Source organism: Patagioenas fasciata, chromosome Z (assembly GCF_037038585.1).
Source record: "Patagioenas fasciata isolate bPatFas1 chromosome Z, bPatFas1.hap1, whole genome shotgun sequence".
NCBI lineage: Eukaryota > Metazoa > Chordata > Aves > Columbiformes > Columbidae > Patagioenas > Patagioenas fasciata.
In genome coordinates, this window is record NC_092560.1 from 24,185,497 (window position 1) to 24,202,162 (window position 16,666).

Consider the following 16,666-nt stretch of genomic DNA (forward strand, 5'->3'; position numbering starts at 1 on the left):
ACAAGCTGGGGTCTGCAGGACTCTTAAGTTTCCAAAGGCACAGCAGAAAAATGGCATGATCTGAAAGCTAAACAGTGAATTCTACTTCCTACAATATATTTTTGCAATTATTTTACCCCAATAGTGAACTGGTAATTTAAAGCCACAAGAAGAGCATTAAGGTGACACATGTCAGTAGTGTGCATAAATAGTGAATAAAGCTTATAAATGTACAGTAAGAGAGTCTTCCAAATATATTTATTTCTCAATTTTGTAAAAATTGGCACACAAGTACCCAAGTCATACCACTGAAATTCAATTAAGAGTCACCTTTCTTGTTGTGTTCTCATATTAAAAAGTGACTAGATGTGAGCAGAGTTTTATTTAAAAGTTTCATTTGTGTAATAAGATACTGCACTTAGGACACTTTTAAGGACAGAATTTGATTTCTCTGTGGATATTCTTATAGGAGTTTAATTTCAACCTTTTCCAAAAACAGAGAAAATTGAAATAAAATGGGAAATAAAATTTGGTATAAGAAAAAAAAAATCTAATTCCAAAAATGCACCTAAAAAAAAATCTCCCTGTGTTCTTAGTTTAGAGAATCACAAGAAAGCTGACATTCATACAGTCTTTTACGGTATCTTCTGCAATATTTCTCCCCAGCTGTGCCTCCTCAAAATTATATATGCCATCTAGACTATGACAGTATTCCGGTGTCCACAAAAAACACAGGATCACAACATCACTTAGGTGAACTGAAAAAGACATGCAAGGGATCTAATTAAGTTTATTAAATATTTTGAATTTAATACTTCCAGCAGCAGAAATAAGGGGACATCAGTATCACCACCAAAATCTAAAAAAGGAGTCTGCAGCACCCCAACATAGCAGGTGCAACTACTGAGCAACAGTGTTCTTAAGATCACTGGCTAAGGGTCCCAGAGCTTGGGTTGGAGTTGACCCTAAGGATGCAGCAATGTATCCCAACACCAAGTACCTCCTCGTGTGACTTGTTCAAAAAGAGACACAGACTCCTTCAGCAGCAAGACTCTGCAGCAGCAGCAGTTGGTAGGTGCTGTTGGCAAAGAGTACATTACATTCTGAAGCTATTTCAGATGCTTATTTCCTTCTCTACTGCCTTTTTCCTTGTGATTAACACCTATCTATATTTTAAAAAAACCCAGATAGCTTACTGCTTTATTCTTCACCTGATGCACGATTCAAAATCCCACCTGATGGAACAGAACTGCAGGAAGGGATGTACGCTGTGTAAACATCATTTAATTGCAGAGAACAGTAATCTATTCACAAATAAGTGTTGTTCAACATCATGAGATGAAAGTCAGACACCATTACTGTTTTGTTTAGCAGCATAACTGCTTTCATTGCTCTACTCAGACATAAACATCAAAGCAGATTTTTTTTCCAGCACCTTTGGGGATCATAATACAAGATGCATAGACTTTCCTAAAAAATCCTGAAAGTGCTCATAAGTAGGAGTCAAGAACCTTCAAAACTTCAGTGAATCAAGTAACATGTACCTTTTATTCTTTCTTCATTAAAATAAATGTATCACATAGTTAGAAACACAAGAAATCCAAAGAGGCATCTATCTGTCTTGAAAGCAATAAAAATCATCACCAAAGCAGAGCATAAAGCATACTATTTGCATATAATTACATCAGATTTTAAATAATAATAAATTCAGACTCCAAAAGCATGCTGAAATTTAACTACCCTAAGCAATGTAAAAGTCAGCTGTAATTGACATATTTTTCTTGAGCATAAGTACAAGCATAAGCATTCTTTAAGAAAGATTTGCTTACCTATTTCTCCCCAAAACACTAAAAATTATTCAGTTTGTTACCAGCAGTGGTATTTTTTTTTCACAATCACATTTGTGTATGCATGAATTTTAGGATCAACAACAAACACAACTCTTATCTTTACAAACATTGATAGATCAGAACAGCAAAACCATTTCTTGCATAAATGACGTACCACTTCATCTTCAAATCCTCCAGCTAATACAAGTGAATAAGCTCCATCATTACTGCGTCCATGGATTCCACCCACATGTGGTCTGTGAACACCTGCTTCGCTCACCTGGCAACAGAAAAAAGCCACTTTCTAGCATTTTTTTTTTTTAAACCAGCCATTACAATAACTTTTAACAATCAACTTCCTGCTTAAAATATTGTATAAGCGTGTGTGTGTAAATAGTTAATGTACAACTGTCATTAAAGGTGAGAATGCAACTTGTTTTTAAGGAAGAAAAGCCAAAAGTAAGGACACCCTGAAAATGAAAGGTTGATGTAGGACAGTAGTAACACTGGAAGATGTAAAGGTGTACTTTCTTCTTTGGGAAAAATCTCGACAATAAGTATTGAAGACTGTACTCACTGCTATACTCCACTCTCACAGTCATTTAGAACAATCCAAAGCAGATGGAGATCTGCCAGTTTGGTAATATTTCACAGTTCTTAACAAAGGAAGATCACAGTTACCCTTGTAAAAAGATCATGATGACAGGTACTATTAAGGTAACATACTGTAAATGTGACCAACTCAGAGGAATATTAAAAGACCACCTAAGGAAACAGAAGAAGCCATTGCAACAGCATATGGATCATAAGCTGGTTCTGCAACCAGGGTAACTCCTTTGCAATGAATGTGCAACCAAGCTGCATCCAGACCACCTGAGAGCTGCAGCTGCACCATAAGCTGGTAACACCACTGAAGTCTGCTGGAACATCACTCACACAAAATTTATTTAACAACCATTTCTATGTTCCTTGTTTCAAACTATGAGAAAAAATGAAACAAACACATACACCCCCAAACCACCAAAAGAACCCAAAAACCACAAAAAAAACCCCAACCAAAAACCAAACTACACCACACTACACCGCAACTTTATGAGTAAAAAATATGTTAAATTACATATTTTCTCAATATGAGATGCTAAAAATACAGTTGATAGAATGAAGGTTCCCAAGCAGCAAAGCACTTAGGATCCTTCTTCCTCCCTTCATATCTTCCTTCAGACCTTTGACAGTTTTTCCCGTTCTGCCTCTCCCACTCCTTTTCCCAACCTACACTTTCAAGCAACTTCCACCAAAGTATATGTACTTGTGCTATAGTCTTTTACTTTCAAAATACATCAGATCAAAGGTCCAGCTGCCCCAAAACGCTGTCTCTAATGATAAACAGCTGTGCACAGTATGCAAACCATGCAAGGACATGGTATTCCCTGGCACTATTTTTCAGCATCCAGCTGTTTGAGGCTCAGAGTTCCTAAACTACTCGAAGCTTTTGGATCCGTGGTATCCAAAGGAGAAAAAAGTTCACAGTAGTACCACTTGTCGTATGTACTAGCACTACTTTCGTTCATTTTTAAGTGGGCAGCTGACCTTTTTATTTCTGATGATCCCTTTTGGCATTACGGAAGTAAGTATATCACTTCCTGATAACTTTTTTCATACTGTACATCATATTACAGCCATCTACACTGCAATGTTTTCAACTTTCTTCCAGAATGAAAAGTCTCACAGTTGAATGGAAACCATTCCATTCCTTTAGTCATTCTGGTTGTTGTTCATAGTAACATATTTAATTTTCCTGACCCTTCCATTCACAATAATTTAACTCTTTATTTTTTGATCACTATTGGTTACTAAAATGACATAATTTCAAAATCAGCTATTAGAAGATCTCTTTCCTAAATAATAACAAGACGCATAAGTAGATGAAAGCCCAATACAAATTAGAGAGTTAGAACTGTTGCCCACCCCATGTTTACTATCCACAATAACTTAGCACTCTCACCTAACTTTATCAGCTATTTGTCTGTTTTCCCAGATCATTTATGAGTATGCTGAATAAAAAGGCCCCACTATTGAACTCCTCTTTCCTGCTGTATCAAACAACCTTTCATTCATTCTTCCCTCCTTTCTTTCATTTCCAGATTTTATCAATTATATTTAGGTTTCTGTTGGTGATTCACCCCAAAGATGAACCCTGGTAAGTAATTCATGCTAAAGATGTTCTTCAGATGCTCTCTCCAGAAGCAATACTTAGCTAATTTCCTTCTAGAGAAAAGAGAGTTTGTGTTATAAAAAACTACACAAATCAGAAATAAACTAGTCTCTAAATTGTCATAGATTTGCTGAGACAAACTGATTTCTCTGACAAAAGACCAGTCATATGGCAAACAAAAATGAAATTTAAATTTCTATGTAGATAACATTTCAATCCTAACAATAAAAAAGGACAAAGTATTTCATTTGTACACAAAATTAAATAATGATGCAGAAACGGTAACTTCCTTTTGATGTCTAGTCTACACATAAATATATAAAAATTAGCATTCTCTGCTTAATTTTCTGACAAAAGCAACACTCTAATTCTATTCCCTTTTCCTACCAGCAATACAAAGATCTGAAAACTATTAGCTTTTGTGCTACCAATGGAATTCCTAACAAAAAGGTGAACTAATAATTACAGTTACTGTTGAAGCAGTGAAAATAAAAGATGAGACTGAGATTTTGAGTTTGCATAAGTGATTTTAGAAACATCTCTTACTGTGAGACCTAATCTGGAAAGCAAGAAAAACATAACTATTTATTTTAATTCCTTCCACCAAAAAAAAATCTTCAAAGACAGGAGAAGTCAACAAAATATCCTTTTAGGCAAGTAATTTTCTACAAAATCACTGGTATGATGATCAGCATAATTTTTACATTACAAATTGAATTTGTTTAATCTAAGGCTTGTATTGATGATAGTGTTGACAATGGACACCAAGGTAAGAAAGGATTGAAAGAACTAGTTAAGGTTTCAACTGCTTCATTGTGATTTCTACCAGGGAAAGAAACTGAAAACTGTTGTTAAGGAGAAAATATCTACTGCTAACCATATCAGCCTTAAAATTTGCATGGCCTTCCAAATTCAGAATTCTTCACACAGTACTGGAAGACACTACCATTAGATGAAAATTGACTGCTAAGTGTTCTCTTCCACCAATTGAATAATAAAACACCTGTTTTCTTCTCATGAGAAATGAGGTAATGAGAAGTACAGAAAACAAATCAGAAGAGGCTTTTGATTTGTGACTTGCCCCTCTTCAAGGAGTTTTAAAAGCCCTGTTTCCATTCTTCTGCCTTATCACAGTATCATAGAATAGTTAGGGTTGGAAGGGACCTCTGGAGATCATCTAGCCCAGCCCAGATGGAGAACATTCAATTAAAATCCTTTACACATGCAAGGGACAAAGTATTAACTGGTTTTGAAAACAAAGAAGTATGCATTTCCTCAGCTAAAAACAACAATTAAAAAAAAAAAAAACAAAAAAAACCACCAAAACAAGAAAAAAACACAAACTAACAAAACCAAAAAACCAACACAAACACAAACAAACCAGTGCCATCAGATAAGTCTGAGGGGAAAGGAAGTAAGTTTGCTGGACACTTTGAAATCACAAAAAATCAGTACTGGCACAAAATGAAGCTGGCCCATTCTCCCTGCTTTGTTTTTTCTTGCCCATCTGTGCTTATATAATCAAAATGAGAAATGGACTGGGAAAATTAACTCCCCTCCTACCCCAGATGGGATTATTTTTCTGCCAGTTTTTTAAGCAATCTAATTTACCATAGAGCCAAAGAAATATTTGCAACAGAAAATGAGACGGCGCAAGAATCAGCAAAGGCTGGATCAATGGCTGATTTCAGTAGTACTACAGGCTTACAGTGGTTTGAGCTGCTCATCAGCCTAACCAATTTACATCATCTGACGTTTTCAGAATCTGCAGTCTACATTTCCAAAGTCGGATAATCAGTTCATGTGAAGTACACTTCAGAAATACTTGAGTCTATTCACTAAGTAACTCACTTACAATTTTAACATGTGAAACTTGTTTATCCTAAAGACAACAGACTTCTTACTAAGTTGTATTGTAAAATCAGTATACTTCAACTTTCACTACTATTGACATCACTTCCAATATTAGAATCATAATGTATTTGCTCTATTTAGTCCTAGCAAAAATGGCCATTGTCAATGTAAATTCATTTTAGTGCCCAACTCATTCATTATTATTCTTAGTTATTTCAACTACAACTGATACTGAAACAACATACCTGAACTCTGAATTTCCAGGTTGTCCCAACAGGAACACCAGGTATAGGTCCATAATGATTTGAAGGAACAATAGTGCATTCCTTAGTGCGACCAACACAGGCCATACCCTAAAAATGCATCAGATAAAACGAATTAATATCATAATATTGAAGACTATTTTCAAATTTAATGCAGATATCAAGAAATCCGATCATTATAACAAATACATGTTTTAAAATATGTTAAAAATTGTTAAGAGGAATGTTAACTAAGTAATATGTGTATATTGTTTTAGAGGAGGGATTGGGGTTTGGGTTTTTTTGTTTGTTTTTACCTCTAGTCACTTTAATAATTCTTCCACTGCTTTAACTGCCAGTAGATAGTGGGCAGGATTAAACATTGTCTTATGGTCTGTGCAGCCCAGTACTGAATTCTGTGCAGTGCATAGATAACTGGAATTATAGATGTAGCACATACATGAACAATCAGAGTAACAGCTATTTCTAAAATACACTCTACCTTGCCCCAGTCTCTCTGGCTTTCAGTACTGGCAGATGGCATCTTTGCTTTCTTTTTACTCTGTTTGAGCTTTTCTCCAGCCTTTACAACTTCATTAGAATCATTTTTGCAGGAAGGACAATACCTAAAAAAAGGTTTTAGTAAATTCTCAATTACTTCATAATAATGGCAATACATTTCTTGTAGCCAAAATAGTGTCAATTTGTTTAACTTGACTGAGTACTTCAAGCTAGCAAACATATACCAGTCTTAAGCAGCTGAAGGCTATGGCTTGAAAAAATGAATCCAACATAACAAATACTGACAAATACTTTAAAAAAGGGCATTTCAATATTTTTGAAGGTAGAGTGCTGGAGGCAAAACATTTAACTATTCTTTCTCACATGGTAAGTGAGAGGTCCCCATGTCTCCTGTATTCTCTCTTTCATTTAGATCATGTAAAGGAGAAGATCGCTGAGATTACCTACCAGTACTCATGGTTTGTTTCTATGTCCTGCCCACTCTACCCTTACTTTTTGCTTCTAGTGCAATGAATTTAACTGTAGACAGCTGAGTGTCAAACAGAGCCAAGGTATCACGTAATCTGTGCAGACACACACATACACACACTCACTCTTCCGAAGCCACTTGGAATATCGTGCTGAGACTCACTCCAGCTAACACAAAGCCATTCTGGTAAGAAAGTGGGAGATACTAGTACACAGTGACTACAGCAGAAAGAGAAATGGAGTATGCTGGTCCTTCTTCTAATAAAATTTTTATTCCAGGAATTCCAATGCAAAAGCAACTGTTCATGTTTTTGGCACCTGTGGGTTAGGTTTGGCCCATATGCCACTGGTGGAGGAAGCCTAAGCTACACTAACTACCACTATATTACTACTACTGGTTTAGATTAATTAATTAACTTTGTATGTGGATACAAATAGAAGAATTAATGATTAATGTCCACAGGAACAAATTTCACTATGTCAATAAAGGTGTTGAACCATTAAGACAATGAAGCAATGCAGATACAAAGAAGTTAAAAATTATGTAAGATGCTGAAATTGCCTAATACTAAGATGTGGAATGATATTACAGTTGTTTGAAAATGAGAGTATATCATGACCAATTAAAAGAAGGAGTAGGACATAATGCAAAATGACAAGGTGAAGTAACTACAGCATTCCCTGCTTTTTCATAAGATAACCATATTGCCTTATTTTTTCAACTGAGTTTTGTATGGAATATTAACTACTGTTTGGCATATAGAGTGACTTCATCTTCACAAGAGAAACTTATCATCCTTTTCCAAACTGCTGGCTTAACGGCTGCAGAGAGCTTGCCAAATTTTAGATGATAAAAATACTACATGGAAATTCTTCCACTTCTAAGCCAAACAAGTATGTCAAGAACTTAAGGATCAGACAGCCATGACTCTTGGCTTATATGCAAAAAAAAAATTGAGAACATAGACCTCCATTTTGGTAGAAGACACTGCGTTGCCTCGTGCAACTGCACTCCTTCCACGTACAACCAAGCATTAAGACTGCACAGGACTGGCATCACTAACTATCCCAAAATTAACTGTCACAAGCCAGCTCCATAACAGTACCTCTCCCACCCCGTGACTCCATAGATAGATGCAGCTATCTACTTATATGAATAAATCTTACGGCTCATATTGTTACACAGTAAACAAAATAAGTTAAAAAGTTAGACATCTATTTTTCAAGATTCTATATGAATTAAACTTCTAATGCTTGTAGAAATTCCTAAGTTTTTTGGCCAGAAATATAAGCAGAAGGGTCTAAAAGTGCACTTAACATATGACCTGAGGGACTCTAAAGACCATATTGTCAGTCAGTTTAATTCTTGTGCGGTTGTCTAGAGAGGACTTAATCTTCTATAGGGAGGAAAACAGTCCTGGGCACCTGTGCAGTGCAGTTACAGTGATATTATTGGAAGAAGGTAGGGTGATCTAAGTTGGAAGACTTTCAAAAAGTTTCTATTCTTCAAACTTCGTCTGTAGTGCTCTGAAACAGAAGTAGGGTAACTCAAAATAATGTTTCACAGGAAGCTTTTGAAAAGAATGGATGCCAGTGAAGACCAGAACACTAATAGCTTATCTGAAAAACTATCTGAAGCACCCAGCAGGCCCAAATCATCTTAGCACACTAGCTAAATCAAGGAGATACTGAGGATGATGAATTTCAATATCAGTATCCTGACATGGCTATCAAACCTGTGTATTTGAGGGTGTAGAAAAACAAGGGAGAATAAATTGTTTTCAGCGTAGAACACAGGATTTGGGGGTTTTGTGGGAGGGAGTCACTGACTTAAGGCATATATATGTTATTTATCAGAAACTTTGCTGTACCTAGTACTGGAAAACAGAGGGGACTTTACTGTTGCTAGTTCTGAGAGTAAGAGCCAACTGAAGGATGGAGGGACTGAACAGATGTCTAATTCCAGACAGATGGTCTCATTGAATATTCTGAATGAAGTGAAAAAATAACTTCTCAGCTGCTATATAAAAAAGGCCAAGTGCAAACAGGTAAGAATGCTGCTTATGGACTGCAGTCAGTAATAAACCACTTGTATGCTGAGAATGGTTTCCAACACATGACATCAACTAACTTATGTTGACAATTAGTGGGAGATGAGATAATGTCACACACAGAAGACCAGTCTACCTCCACAGTACAAAATTTGGGGATAGTTCAGACTAACATGCTGTGTAATAAACACTGCTGAATAAACCCTGTAATCATTCTCCGTATACAAGAAATGGAAGGAACATAGACAATATTCAAATAAATCTCATATTTAGTTCCAATGACTAATACATACTTCTAGTAGGCAGTGAAAATAGGTTTTAGATAGCATTTCAAGCCAGCAGCTCCTCCAAAAACAGTGAATACACCTCTTCGCCATGCAAAAATGTCATGGGAAAAAAATCAGCTTCCAACAACATTATACCCCTGTGGCCCAAAGTACGGACTGAGAAACACCTATCAATGTTAATGGCCTCAATCGCTAAATCCACACTGGCATAAATAGAGAATTCAGAAAAAAACAAAATGCCCTAGAAAACATGCAGATCATTAAGCACTGACAAATAAACCTACTATGGGATCCACTATAGAACAGGAGACTGAGTTATTTATTTCCAGAGAAAGTTAGAATTTCTAAAGCACTTTTCATTTGAAGTATACAGTTCCACAGATTTGAATCACAAAGTCCATAAAATTTATCCATAAGACATCTCAGACATGTATCAATGTCAATGTAATGGAAAACTTCATTAGAATAAAGTTCTATTTATTACTAATTTATAAAGGATTAGCATCACATGTAAAGCACAGGCAGGTGATAAATACAAACGGTGTAAATTTTAGATAGATAATAAAGATGAAAAATGGTACAGAGCCCAAGACAACTTAATGGGCTGCTAATGGGTCCGTGCAAATTTACTTCAAAATACAATTATCTTGATTTAACAATGCCAGCTAGCTTGTTTTTCCCACTGGCAGAACCAGGGACAGTAGAAATGAAGAGTAGCAAGGTGGTGGCCCTTCCACAGCAGGAGAAATGAATGGAGTAGGGACAACATGAAGATACAAGAAGGGTACAAAAGCAGCAACAAGGACAGAGGCTGAAGGGAAAGACAAGGGTAAAGGTAAGAGAATTGTTCAAGCAGTGAAGCTTGAACAACATGAAAAGGGGAGCAACCACTGTGCATAAACACAATCAAATCAGATAATGTCACAGAAGATCATAACGATCACAATGAATAAAATGAACATCCTGGCTTTTTAACTCCATAATGGTCATTAAAGCTTACTACTAATCCTGCATGAATGATTTAAAAGAATTACCTTGACAGAAAACATAAGGTTTATATTAAGTAGATGGATGAAAAACACAGCAGAAGTTTTAAAAAAATCCTCAGTATTGTCTCTCACAAGGTGCAGATAACAAAGAGATACCTTGTATAGAATGGCAATATAGATAAGTAAATCATCCCTGTATATTTACCAGTCCTCATCTTCTGGTATCTTGCTTAAGGGGGGGTTCAGGCAGTATATATGATAAGCCATATTACATTCATCACACAGGAGTTGCATGTGAGCATCCTGTTTTCCACCACACAAATAACAGGAACAAAACCGGCACTCTTTATCTGGATCAGCCCTACAGTGCTTGCATTCAGGGCCACTTTTTCCTGTCAAAAATAAAGAAAAAGTCAAATGCAACGTATTTCAGAAAAGTGCACTATGGTATCTACAGGAAAAAGTTATTTCTGCACATGAACACCGCCCTCTTGAAAATGTCTTAGTTTTGGGTTTTGTTGTTGCTGTTTGCTTGAGTTTGTTTGTTTCTTGGTTTTTTTTTTTTGTTGTTTTTTTGGGTTTTTTTTACAATGAGGAACTTGGCTATCTAGGCTAACAGGATTCTTTCTGCTATATAAATAAACAGTAAAGAAAATTACTAATCAGCAGCTTCTCTTCATTTATCCCCTCCTGTCCCAAACATGCCACCTGCAGAATCTCCATGCCTTGCACAATCTCTAGTTGAAGTCTTCTTAAACACAGCCATGAAGAAATTCCTGCTAGATAACTAGTAACAGTCAAATGAAGATGAACTATGATTTGGAACAGCTCTTTTCCCCTTAAATTAAATTTACAGTTGGATAGAAGAATTAGTAGTCTGAGACCACAGACCACCCCAAATCACCAGCTGTTTCACATCAGCAGTTTAATTTTCACACAATGAAACACTGACTTTATGTTTCAACTCATTTGAAATTTGGGATCAGGAAAGCTAAGGCACAGTTGGGGCTGGATTTATCAAGGGATGCACAGAAAAATAGGAATGGCTTCTACATGCATGTTGGTCAGAAAAGGAAGATTAAAGAAAATGGACTCTCCCCCTGATAAATGAGAGAAAACTAATGACAAGCAACATGGAAATGACTGAGGAACTCAACAACTTTTTTTGCCTCAGTTTTCATTGCTATTCACACACTGGTTATCTTCCCACATCTCTTGAAGTTCTTGAACTTCAAGGCAGACACTGGCAGAATGAAGTCCCTGTCATTGTTGAAGGTCAAATTCAAAAACACTTGAGGAAACTTAACTTACAAAAGTCCATGGGACACAATGAGATATATGCCAGGGTTCTGAGGGAATTGGCTGACGTAGTTACTAAGCTACTCTCCTATGTCTGAAAAGTCATGGCAGTCATGGAAAGACCCCAGTGACCGGAGAAAAAGGAATATTGCACCCTTTTTAAAAATGGTAAAAGTAGGACCCTGGGAATTACTGACGAGTCAGGATCAGTTCAGTGCCCAGTGAGATCACAGAACAGAGACTCCTGGAGGACATGTCAAAGCATATGGAAGACAGGGAGGTGATTAAAGACAGTTAACATGGCTTCACCACAGGCAAATCATGCCTGACTAATCTAATGGCCCTCTACAATGGAGTAACTGCATCAGTGGACAAGGGAAGAACTACAGACATCATTTTCCTGGACTTGAGTAAAACCGTTGATTTGGTCCTTCATGACATTCTTACTGCTAAGCTGGAGAGATACAGGTTTGATGGATGAACTATTAGATGGATAAGGAATTTGTTGGAAGGCAGCATCCAAAGGGCAGATGGTCCGCATCCAATGGTTCAATGACCAAGTCAAACCATTAAGGAGTGGTGTCTCTCAAGGGTCCATACTGGGACAAATACTATTTAATACTTTCATCAGCAACATAGATAGTGGGATTGAGTGCACACTCAGCAAGTTTCTGGATGACAAAGCTGAGTGGTACAGTTGATAACACCAGTGGAAAGGGATGCCATCCAGAGGGACTGGGGCAGGATTGAGAAGTGGGCCCATGTGATCCTCATGACGTTCAACAAGGCTAAGTGCAAGGTCCTGCACAGGACCCCCAATATCATACAGGCTGGGGGATGAAGGAATTGAGAGTAGCCCTGCAAAGAAAGACGTAGGGACATTGGTGGTTAAAAAATCGGATAAAACTCAGCAATGTCACTGGCAGCCCAGAAAGCCAACTGTATCCTGGACTGCATAAAAATAAGTGTGGCCAGCAGGTCAAAGGAGGTGATTCGGTCCCTCCACTCTGCTATGATGAGTCCCCACCTGGAATCCTGTGTCCAGGTCTGGAGTCCTCACTACAAGAAAGACATGGAGCTGTTGGAGAGCGCCCAGAGGAGGGCAATGAAAATGATCAGAGGGCTGGAACACCTCTGCTATGAGGAAAGCCTAAGAGTTGGGGTTGGTCAGCCTGAAGAAGGCTCCATGGACACCTTACTGTGGCCTTTCAGTACTTAAAGGGGGACTATAAGAAAGATGGGGACAGACTTTTTAACAGGGCATACAAAGTCAGGTTGGATGTGGTTTTGACCACCTGATCTACCAAGAGATGCTCCTGCCCACGGCAGGGGGTAGGATGACATGATCTGTAAAGGTCCCTTCAAATTCAAACCATTCTATCATAAGAAATGCTAGAACACAGCAGTTTAATAATTTTTTAAGAGAAAACATAAAAGCTGAAGAACATAAAAGCAGAACCACAGATGATGGAAAATCACCATCTACGGACAGAAGTTCTAGCAAGATATTCTGACTGCAGAACATGAGAAGCAAATGTGTAAGGCCACCAGCAGTGGTTATTTAACAAAGCCTCAAAGACAAAGGTCAGACACACTTAAAAAGAAAGCCAAAATCTCTCAGTATAGGGCTTCTACCAAAGTCTAGACTTATCTGCATACTATCCAAATGCAAGTAATCTTCTAGTTTAAGACTTCTCTCCCAGGGTTCATTTCAAGAGAAGAAAAACATTATGAATGCTGATGAAAAAATCTGTGGAATTTCCAGCACAGCAAGGCAAAACTATAGTCTGTCCACGGTGCCATCATCAATTCAAGTCAAGACTGACTGAAGAAATCCCAGATAACTCGTATCCACTTCAAATAATTTTAGAAGTGATGACTGAGCACTTCCTAAAGAAACTCAGTAGTCTACGTCATCCAATAAATAACACGCAAAAAGAAACTGCATATTTTTCTGTAGCTCTTACCACCACAGGTTGTTTAGGCCTATGAAATTTGCCAGTTTTGGTTACAAACCATTTTCCTAGGTCAAAAGTTAGTAATTTTTTAAGAGGAAAAAAAAGCAAAAAAACTCTACATGTTTTAGTTCAGTTAAACAATACCTGTAGTTTTCAACTTTCTTCAATATACAAACAAAATATAAGCCATCATTGTTCATATTTCTGCTTTAACCATGTTGAAAATAAAACACACTGATTGTATCTGCATTATTGTTCACACAAAGACAGGTCTGTTCACCCCTACTGACAATGTAGATATTAGTCACATACATTATTTCATATTATCTTCTTTTGCAAGAAGATGTCTCTCATGTTCATAGCACAAATCTGGATTCTGATGAAGTAACATATGTTGAGGCTGGGTCTTACTTTCATTTTGCATATAAATATTAGAAATGTATTTACAAGTATGTTGCTTATTACTTTACTGATTTTCTAATATAATTTTGTAATTGCTCCTGCTCTTTTCCTGGGCTGCAGAATTTAGATATCAACTAACTAATTTGGAAATAACTACCTTATTTTAAACTGTAACTGCTAAACATACACTGACAGGTCATACAGTTTATCTCATTTACAGATACAAAACCTAATAAACATATAGCCATGATCAAGGAATACCAATTTTTCTGCAGAGGTCACCTACATTGGAAGCAATTGTCTGGCAGAGAAACAAAGCAGGTATTCTATGTTTTGGAAAGGACATGGACAATAATGTAACATAGACAGAAATACAGCCAATGCGTTCTCTGATTGTGCTTACAACAATCTCACAGTGTATTTAAGGCCAATTAATTATTTAAATTTCATCTGCTGTTATTATAACAAAAGTCTGCAGCTTTTCATAGCACACAAACAAGCCAAACTGTCTGTGTTTATAAATATATGTATATACATTTTAAACTTTTAGAAACAAAATACAAATAGGGATGTAAGTACAGTAGAGCAGTAAAGGGCACACTGCTTACAGCACACAGCTCAACGGATGTGCACCATGAATAAGTGAACAACAAGCCAGCTTACAGAAAAAACAGAACTATATGAACAGAAATTAAAAGGGCAGTGTAGTGAAAAAGTTTGCCTCCGGAAAAAGAAATAAGGCTAAGGTGACAGATCAATTAAGTTTCTGGTTTACATTTTTAAAGATTACATTTCTGTGTTACATTTATTTATGACGGTTTCCTAGCAGAAACACTTATCACTCCTAACTTTAATATATTTTTAAACTTTGGCTAAAATGTCACACTGCTTCTTAGATGAGCCACTACTAACTCCTTCCTGGGGTTGCTGGAAGGATGACGAGGTATGGCAGAGCTGATTTTTAGAAAGTCATGCAGGGCCAAATAATAATCCAAACATTACTTATCCCTTTTTTTTTTCCATGTTACGAGCAGCTTTGGCACAAATTTCCTTATCTGTTTAAAATTCTGACTTAATGACAGGGCTAAAGTGCATCATTCCAGACTGATTCTGTCTTTGGCATTTATTACATTATTTGAAGTTTAAATGACATATCAATTGCAATTGCAGTATTGGTGACTTGGACACCTGCCTAGGAACTTAATTGAGACTAAGAATTCATTCTGCACAGTTTACTTAGAATATTATTAGCTGTTCCCCTTTTTTCCCTACTTATGATTGACAGCATTAAGATGTTATTCGTTTATGAATATGTCAATAGAGCCACCTTAGAGTAAACATACTTTTAGAAACCTAAAACTGATTCTATGTTATTACTTTCCTGAACACACAACACAATTATTATTACCTCTGCATGTTGATCCTTTTATTTTTTTACAGAAACATCATTCAATTTGTACTTCTATTCAAATAATTTAAAAAAAGCATACTTTTGAAATCTCCATCCCCAAATGTCAATGGATAAGCTCCTGGCTTTTCAATCTTGTACATTTCCTCTATAAAAAGGATTTTACAATCATTTATTGTGTCTTCTGGGCCTCTGAAAAACAAAAAGAATAAAAAGTACATTCAACTTAATTCCTGACACCTAGATTCTGTACTTAATGAATTCTAAACAATGAGATAAAGGTAACTAGCACGTTTTTTCTTCACTAATAGGATACTTTATTTCCATTCACACACAAAATTCAGTCTAGTATTGTAACTAATCAGAAAACCAAAATACATATTTACAACTTGCATAAAAAAGACTACTCCATTACTCCCAGATAACCTGCCAGCTGAGTATGTCCTTACTGACAGCCATCCATAACTTTGTAATTCTGCTTCTAAAACCTCACAATCTTTTGTTGGTCAAACATGGCAGACCAAACAAAAACATATCTTCTCAAACACAGCATATCAAACATTATTTTAAAAGTATAGTGTCAGAAATGAACCAGAAACATGACATGCAAGAGACAATAATAGATGCTATTGCAACCCCTAGATTTAAAAAAAAAAAAAAAAAAAAACCACATAGAAAGCTTGAAAAGCCCTGCTATGACCTCTGAAATGTTTTGGAAACTGAAAACTTGATCCTGCAAAGACATGTGCAATATTTAATTATATACTGTGAGTGGCCCTGTTAATGACAGGTTTCAGTGCAAAATCTATTCCCCATATCTCAGTCATGAGGAACAAATATGCCATGAGTCCACAACATTAATGCTGAAAGCCTTCTAGAGAAGGATTAGGAAGTACTAAATGTAGAGTAAAGGTTTTCACCTCTTCCTATTATAGTCTCTTTCTATTTGCTAAAATTCTAATTCAAACATAAATGTATCTAAGAAGAAAAGGTCATAAAAATACCAACAGCTTCAAACACTCCCTTTTCCTCCCTCCTCGGGATGATACCGTGCCTTCATCAACTGCCGGTTCTCCCATTTTCAATTTACTACCTAACCTAGAACTCAGTAGGGATTTTCAGTATAACACATATTGGAGGTTTTAATTACTGAATATAGTTCACTG

At 36.5% G+C, this 16,666-nt stretch overlaps 1 protein-coding gene across 3 annotated transcripts in view; it reads right to left on the reverse strand.

Moving 5' to 3' along the window:
- UHRF2 (ubiquitin like with PHD and ring finger domains 2) overlaps positions 1 to 16,666 on the reverse strand; it is a 91,474-nt gene that overhangs the window by 16,821 nt on the left and 57,987 nt on the right. For 2 of the 3 annotated variants that reach the window (XM_065861008.2, XM_065861007.2), the window contains exons 5-9: positions 15,583 to 15,692; positions 10,639 to 10,825; positions 6,619 to 6,742; positions 6,120 to 6,227; positions 1,984 to 2,088 (exon numbers count right to left, since the gene is read on the reverse strand). In XM_065861008.2, the coding sequence (XP_065717080.1) occupies positions 1,984 to 2,088; positions 6,120 to 6,227; positions 6,619 to 6,742; positions 10,639 to 10,825; positions 15,583 to 15,692 (634 nt within the window). The remainder of the gene's footprint in view (positions 1 to 1,983; positions 2,089 to 6,119; positions 6,228 to 6,618; positions 6,743 to 10,638; positions 10,826 to 15,582; positions 15,693 to 16,666) is intronic. The other variant, XM_071802543.1, reaches the window with a different exon arrangement.